Source organism: Artemia franciscana, chromosome 11 (assembly GCF_032884065.1).
Source record: "Artemia franciscana chromosome 11, ASM3288406v1, whole genome shotgun sequence".
NCBI classification, from domain to species: Eukaryota; Metazoa; Arthropoda; class Branchiopoda; order Anostraca; family Artemiidae; genus Artemia; species Artemia franciscana.
In genome coordinates this window covers 30,190,903-30,199,622 of record NC_088873.1, presented here as the reverse complement: position 1 = coordinate 30,199,622, position 8,720 = coordinate 30,190,903, and the positions used below count along the sequence as shown (strand labels likewise).

The 8,720-nt window shown below is 33.4% G+C and overlaps 1 protein-coding gene across 1 annotated transcript in view; it reads left to right on the top strand.

Annotated features, from left to right (window-relative positions):
• The window catches only part of LOC136032593 (axotactin-like), a 249,502-nt gene that overhangs the window by 124,872 nt on the left and 115,910 nt on the right, over positions 1–8,720 (top strand). The window contains exons 21-22 of the mRNA XM_065712861.1: positions 83–405; positions 7,432–7,548. Of these exons, the coding sequence (XP_065568933.1) occupies positions 83–405; positions 7,432–7,548 (440 nt within the window). The remainder of the gene's footprint in view (positions 1–82; positions 406–7,431; positions 7,549–8,720) is intronic.

Sequence of the window (8,720 nt, the reverse complement as noted above, 5' to 3'; positions counted from 1 at the left end):
AGCGTTTTAATGTTTTATAGTTAAGCTATAGGAAATCAACCATAATAATCGGGAGCTGGAAAATAACGATATTTCTTCTATTTCTGTTTAGGTCTTCTTTCCACTAATAACTTTGCTGGATGTTTGTCCGAAGTTTATGTAAACCACATCAATATATTATATGGTTTGAGATCTGGTCGACCCCAAGCTGCTTATCATGGTATATTGACACCAGAGTTCCAAGCTTGTGAGGAAGTTAAAGATATACCTGTGACCTTTCCGTTTGCGGAATCAGAAATCCAAATAGACGGAGCTATTTTGGATAATAGAGTTGACTTGATCATGGATTTTAAGACTAGCCAAAAAGTAGCTGTTTTGGCCTACGGACATGTGGTCATGGATATTGGTACAGAAGGGTATTGGGAGGTAATGTCGTGTATTATCTCTTCATCTTTCTCTTTCTGTATCCCCTCGTCAATCTATCTTTGTTTGTCTCTTTCTCTTTTTTCTCTCTTTCTTTCTTTCTCTCTTCCTTTCTTTCTTTTTCTATTCCTGTCAATCTCTGTCCCCCCTCTCGTCGTCTCTTTCGTTCACTCTCTGTCTCCCTCTTTTTTTTAACCCGAATTAAAATTCCATTGTTTATAAGATTTAGTTCAAGCATTACTCTGTGATTACTCCAGTTTCTTTTAGTGCATTATTTTAAGAAAGTTTTTTCCAACAAAGAAGTTTTTCAAAGAAAAGGAAAAAGCTATAGTAAACCAAATACGATCAGAAATAAAGTTAAATAATAATCCAGACCTAAAACGAGTGGGAATCTCCATTACATAGTTCACGTTAACGAACTTTAAGTAAGGAGTGACTTGGCCCAATTGTAACCGATACTCTAAAAAACAGATTTTTAATAACAATAAATACTTCAAAAGAACCGGCTTTTTATCCTGATTCCAAATATATAAAATCCATTACCCATCAAAAGGTGCGAGCCTGATAAAATTTGTGGGATTTTGAAAGAAGAACATCCCCAAAAAGTCAAGGAATCTTAAAGAAAATTGCACCATCAGATTCAGGTATCAGCGAACCATACTGTGGAGGTTTCAGGCTCCCATATGCAAAAATATGGAATTTTGTATTTTTTTGTCAGAAAAAAGATCAGGGACGCATGTCTCGGGGGTGATTTTATAAAACCAGTGGTCCTAGAAGATTGGGAGAGGACTCGTTTTGAATGGCAATCTTACACGTCGGTGTTACATAACCTGGGATGTATACACACCTGGGATGTATGGTAATGACGGTACACACATCGGGTTTACAAATGCTTTAAGAGATTTCTTTTTCCTTCAACGTGTTTTTTCTTCTTTCAAGGCGTTTTTCTTTTCAGGCGTTTTTTTCTTCAGGATTTGTTTTCTTTCAAGGCTTTTTTCTTCTTTTAAGGTGTTTTTTTTCTTCTTTCAAAGTGTTTTTTTTCTTCCAAGGCGTTTTTTAGGATTGCTTTATCTTTCAATGAGTTTTTTTTTGTTTTGATATTTCATTTTTCCTTCAAAGCGTTTTTCTCTGGGAATCTTGATATTCTAATGAATTTTGTCCCCATTAGGATTCAAAAGGGCATTTCCATCCAATGGAATGGAGCGTTAACCATGTGGACTATGAAAACCTTTCTAATAATATGATTCAGGAAATATATTCTACGAAATAACCTATTTAACCCATGGAGAAATCCCTGTTCCGCCTACTACAATGATTAAGCTATTGATTACTTGTTTCTCATGACTGCAATCATTGAGGTGCAGTAGAGAATTTCTATTACTAGAGTTTGGTTATATTTGAAATGAACCTGCTTGCTATATAACGCTTTAAAGGGTATTTTCCGATAATATTGAGGATCCTCTTAGTGTATTTTTAGTAATACAGTCTTGTGCCATGCTAAGGTTAGATGTAATCCAATTGATAGAAAACAAGAATTTATTATAAAAAAAATCTTCTTTAGTCAAGTCAATGGCCACACCATTAAATGTCTTTAAATGTATCACATTGGGATCAATCATTATGATAACTTCATTGTCATGGGACCAGTCATGGGAGAAGAGAATTTTCATGAAGGGGTGCAGGATTTTCTAGCATTATTTAAAACCAAAAACAATGAAAAATTAAATATGAATTAAGTTTTTTCAACTGAAAGTAAGGAGTAGAGTTACAACTTAAAACGAACCGAAATTACTACGAAATATTTTTAGTAATTTCAGCTATTTATTCTACGGTCTTTGTGATTCCGGCGTCATTCTTAAAGAATTGGGAGAAAATTTAAGCTTTAATGTAAAGAGCAAGGCATTAACGAGGGGGCAAACCTCCTCAAATACTATAGTTTTTACTAATAAAAACGTTCTTAAAAAATTATAAGTTCAAGTTGCACTTTCCAGTAACCAACAGATACACAATGAAAAATAAATATAAAAAAGTTTTTTCAACTGAAAGTAAGGAGTAGCATGGAAATGTAAAACGAACAGTAATTATTACTTGTATGAGAGGTTCTTCTCCTCCTAAATACCTTGCTCTTTAGGCTAACGTATTTTTAGTAATTTCAACTATTTATTCTACGGTCTTTGTGATTCAGGGGTCATTCTTAAAGAACTGGGACAAAATTTAAGCTTTAGTGTAAAGAGCGAGGTATTAATCAGGGGGCAAACCCCCTCATATACGTACTAAAAATAAACGAATATAGAAGTTCGTTACGTAAGTTAATTCATAAGTTACATATATATTTTTTTACTAATAAAAACGTTCGTAAACAATTAAAAGTTCTAGTTGCCTTTTTAAGTAGCCAAAAGATCGGAGGGGAACTAAGCCTTCTACCCCACTCCTTTTTTCTCAAAATCGTCTGATCAAAACTAAGAGAAAGCTATTTAGCCAAAAAAATAATTGTATGCAAATTTCGTTAATTTTATTCATGTGCGGAGAGCCAAAATCGAAACATGCATTAATTCGAAAACATTCAGAAATTAAATAAAAAACGAGTTTTTTTAGCTGAAAGTAAGGAGCGACATTAAAACTTAAAAATGTTAGAAATTACTCCGTATATGATACGGGGTGCTGCTTCCTCAACGCCCCGCTCTTTACGCTAAAGTTTTTTACTGTTTTAAAAAGTAAAGTTGATAGAAAGGTCAAATTTTATTGTAAAAAGCGGGTCTTTTCCGTCTAAGAAGGATTTTATAGAGAAGGATTTTATTTTTTTTTTAACAAGCTTCAATCTGGATCATGTTTGCTCTCTTTAAGTTTCGGTTGATTTTTTTACCTTTATCTGAAGAAGTATGATTATAGGGGTTAATTTGGTTGCTTGCACTTTCAGCAAAAAAAAATGTGTGTTTTTTGGGTAATAAATCTGAATGTTAAAACTTAAAGGAGCTAGTTCTAGATGAGGTTTTAACAAGGTCGTTAAGGGGTTGTATTTAGTATTAATGTACAATTTGGGTTTATTTAGAAGGAAACATGTTAAAATGCAGTTCTTACTTCTTAGGTGCATAAGCAATTGTAGTTCACACGAGGTTGATGGTTTCCCCCTCCCCTCAAAAACTTCAACGTGCATCACTCTTGTTTCAACTCAATACTCGTAAGCCGAGTAAACATGGATGAAATTATGAAAGAGGAAAACGCATTGGAATTGTAAAATTTGATTGTATGTTCGCAAATCGAGGGGTAAAAAGATTAATGGGTTAAAAATCAATTTAAATTTGACATTCGATTTGTATGAAATTATTCTGAATGAAATCATGTTACATCCTTGAATATACTCAAATAAAGTCGCTCATTTCTTCAGTCATTTTTTGACAAGTAAACACATAAAACGTAATGAATTTATTCTTCTTTTTCTATTTTTATAGGATTAAGCGATCATTTGCAACTAAGACCTAAGAAACTGGAAGAGGTAATTAGATTGTTTAGAAGCTTCGAGATGGAGTTAGTAATTGGAGAAGTGGTTTAGGTGGAAGAGGCCAATGTAGATATCATAATGATTGAGTCCTATGTGATATATTTAAAGACTGTTCTGGTCATTGACTTGACTAAAGAATAGTTTTTTATTTTAAAATTCATCTTTTCTATCTATTGTATTACATTTAACCTTAGCTTGTTAAAACACTATTACTAAAAATGCGCTAAAAAAACCCTCAATATTATCTGAAAATACCCTCTAAAGCATTATTTAGCAGGCAGGTGCACTTCAAATATAACCAAACTCTAGTAATAGATTTTCTTCTCTGTATCTAATTATTATAGTCATAGGAAACACATAATCAATTGTTTCATTATTCTAGTAAGCGGGACAGGGATTTCTCCTTGGGTCGAATAAGTTTATTTCGTTGAATAAGGTTATTTCCTGACTAATAGTAATAGAAAGGTTTTCATGGTCCACCTGGTTAACGCTCCATTCTATTGGATGGAAATTCCTTTTGCATCCTAATGGGGACAGAAACCATTAGAATATAAAACGCACTGAAAAAAACTAACTAAAACTTCCCTAAGAAAAACGCACTGAAAGAAAAATGAAATCTCAGAATGAAAAAAAAAACTTCTTTAAAGAAAAAGAAATCCTGAAGAAAAAACTCTTTGAAAGAAATAAACACTTTGAAAGAAAAAAGAACGCCTTGAAAGAAACAAAAAGCCTTGAAAGAAAAAGAAATGCTGAAGAAAAAAAAATCATCTTGAGAAAAAAGTGCTTTAAAAGAAGAAAAAAACACCTTGAAAGAAAAAGAAATGCCGAAGAATAAAATCGCTTAAAGTATTAAGTAACACTGATGTGTGTACCATCATTGCGTAACATTTCACGTTTGCACCGCCTTTACGTAACACCCACGTGTAATTTCACATCCCAAATGTGGCCCTCTGTCATTACGCAACATCCACGTTTGTTTCATGCTCAGTTAAAAGCAGAGGTTCCTCGTGGCCCATTGAAGTCTAGTATATCACGCAAGATTGCGTCACTCCGAGTAAATTCATCAAGTCACGCAATTCATCAAGTTGCGTGACCCCCATCTCCAATTACGTAATTAACACCTGCATATCTTAAAATGTATTCCCTATGACGTAACAACCAAATTAAACCCATGCTATTGCGTAAAAACCAACGCAAACTCTCCCTATTACGTAACTTGCACCTGTTTCAAACGGGGGTTCCCCACGGGCCCCTGAAGTCCAGCTTGTCACGCAAGATTGCGTCACTCCCAGTAAATCCATCACGTCACGCAATACCCCCAGCTCCAATTACGTAATTAACACCTGCATCTCTTAAAATACGTTCCCTATGACGTAACAGCTAGATTAAACCCACCCTATGATGTAAAATTCAACGTAAACCCTCCCTATTACGTAACTCGCACCTGCATATCTTAAAAACATTCTTTATGACTTAACAAACACTACTGGCTATCATGGAATGACGGGATAAGGATGTCATGGAATCTAGGGATACGCCTGCGTTTAAAGTGTCTGAGCCGTCACTACTTGTTGGTGATGAGATTTGCCCAATGTTTGCACACAGTATTTGTTATCGGGGGTGAATAGGCCCATCTTTAGGAAAGGGGAATTTTTCTACAGGGAGGGAGGGTTTCCACGGGGAGAATTTTCTGTGGGAAGAGAAGTTTCCGGGTGTGCTTATCTTGGAAGTTTTTCACGGGGAGATTTGTTAGAGTTCCTTGTATTTTTCTTACTTTCTCTTTGCCAGCTCAATTTTACAGGTGAACGTGCTCCAGGGTATTTTCCGGGGGAAATTTACAGTGGGGTTTGAGTTGTTTGGAGGATTTTACCGTAAAAGGAAGGATTTTCCGCGGGAGAAATTCTCTATGGGGGAATTTCCTGCGAGAGAATCTCTCAATGAGAAATTTTCTACGTGATAAACTATCCATTTTGGGAAATTTTTGAGGAAAATTTTCGACGGAAAGCAGAGTACGGAAGGCCTAGGAAGAAGAATTTTCCATGCAGAATCGTTCGCAGGAAATTTCACAAGGAGAATTTTCAGCGAGGATGGAACTGTTGGGTAAAATTTTCTGGGGTGATTTTTGCGATAAGAACTTTCCATGGAGGAATTTTTTTCGAGGGAGGGGGGTATTTTTCCATGAAGGGAGGTGTGATTTCCCGGTATTATTTGAAAAATGATTAGAAATTAAATCAATAAAGTTTTTTCTCGAATGGCAGTAAGGAGCACACTAAAACTTAAAACGAACAGAAAAATTTTGTATTTGAGGGGGCAACCCGCCCTCAATACCTTGCTTTTTACGCTAAAGTTTGACTTTTTGTTCGAATTCCTTAGAAACGACTCTTGAAACGCACGGGCAGTTTAATTAGAGCAAGAAGCTTTTTTGAGGCGCTAAAAAACTTCAGCGCGAAGAGTGAGGCATTGAGGACGGAGCAGTCACCCTCGTATACGGGTTAATTTCTGTTTATTTCATTTTTTAATGTTGCTCCTTACTTTCAGTTCAAAAAACTTGCCTTTTAAAAATAAATGAATAAAATGGACCTGAAACAGAAATTACAATGCTTAATCAAGTCAAACTTAAAACAAACACAAATTACCAAAAAAGGCGGAGGGCTAATGCCTGCTTTAAGCCTTGTAAAGGCCAGGACGCTACTTAAGTTTTACTGAAAGCAATTTGTATTTTGAGCACAGTGTTTTTTTTCACTTGCCATATCATCAACAACAAAAGGAAAAACATTAATATTTCAAAGCTATTCACACTTTGAAAATAAAACTGGTGCTACCTGTCCCCTTCCCATGATCATAAAACTTCTAAGCCACTCATGCATTTCATTGCAATCAACTGACAACGATATGTATTTTGAACAGTATGGTTTTTGTTTGTCAAAACACCTTCAACAACAATACAAAAAGAAAGAGAGTTGCCATAATAATAAGCATACTGAAATGAACTAATGAAAGTAGAATGACAGGTATATAACGATATAACGATGACGATATTAACGTATATAACGATATTAAATATAGTAATACAAACAATTGTAAAACAAGGTCTAATGAAATATGCAACAGCGCTACGTAGCAACAGCTATGTCATGAGTGACATGTGCACCAAAATTTTTTATGCGAGGTGAAAGAGAGGCAGAAGATAGACTCGTTCTAGGTTTTAACAGTAGAGAGAAAACTGCGAAAATGTTGCAATTAGGAAGGAGATTCTGAAGCCCCCTCCCTTTTCCACGCGTATTTTACCTGCTAGGTTAAAATAAAATAGTTTTTTACTTTCGATTCTCTACCGTCTATATCACACAGGAATTATTTAACAGGATCGATAAATGGATGGCTATTGTTCTAAGACCAAAATTTGAATTTATTGACAGAGGAAACGACCCAAAAAGGACAAACTTGGAAACAGTCTACTAAATTGAACCGAAATTTTTATTGCAGCTAGATATATTTTTAAACAATATTTTATTAGGTTCTATTTCCCGTAGATTCGTCTTGTTCGTGGAGAAGTTCAATTTATGGTGATACCGGATGCTAACAATGAAACAAATTTTTATATCATTGCTAGGACAGGAAGGAAATTGGCTGACGATTCCTGGCATTTTGTAAGTCCTTACTTTTTTCTTAAATGAGCCTATTCCTTAAATATAAGCCTTTTCCCAGATAATTCTATCACTTATATATCTGAAATAAACTCTATATATCCATCGTAATGGATGATAAATAAAGAACGACCCTTGTCAGTGGTAAGCAAAGTTACAAACTCCAAGTTTTAAAGACAGCGTGTTGATTCCAAACATTTCAAAATCCATTAAGATAAACCATTTTAAATCCATTAAATCTATTTTTAATATTAATAATAAAATTAAGTCCATTAGATCCATTTTTAAAATAATTAACATTAATTTTAAATACATTTTAAATCCATTAATATTTTAATCCAATAAAACATTTTAAAATCCAGTCTAAGGTTACATATTAAAAAATCTTAGGATAAAGGAGGTCTTAAGATGCACAATTATAGGAAACCGGTGAAAAAGTCTAAAATACAGAGCAGATGCCTCTGCTGACAAAAACAGGAAATGCTGTATTTTAGAAACGTTAATGGTAATGACAAGTTCACAAAATTCCCCTCCTCACAATACTATTTTTTTTCTTTTAATGAAATCAAAGAGTAACGCTAAAGCACAATACGAACAGAAATAAATATGAAGACATCATTCATAAGAAAAATGTTTTTCCAAATTTAAGACTCTAAACAAATTTTTCCAAAGTTGTGGCCTATCTAGATCGTTTTTTTCAGGCCAGAAAATCTTTGCATGCCAAATTTAATAAAACGAAATCAAGCTGTTTTCCAGAAAAAAAAATACAGCCATACATATACATACATATATATATATATATATATATATATATATATATATATATATATATATATATATATATATATATATATATATATATATATATATATATATATATATATATATAATATATATATATAAAATATATATATATATATATATATATATATATATATATATATATATATATATAAATATATATATATATATATATATATATATATATATATATATAATATATATATATATATATATATATATATATATATATATAAATATATATATATTATATATATATATATAAAGGTAAAAGGTAAAGGATACGGCATTAGACTTTACAGTCCCTACCGGCGGTGCTGATCTCCGTTTCTAGGCCCTTCAGCCAGGAAGTGCAATGGGGGGTTGGGGGCCAG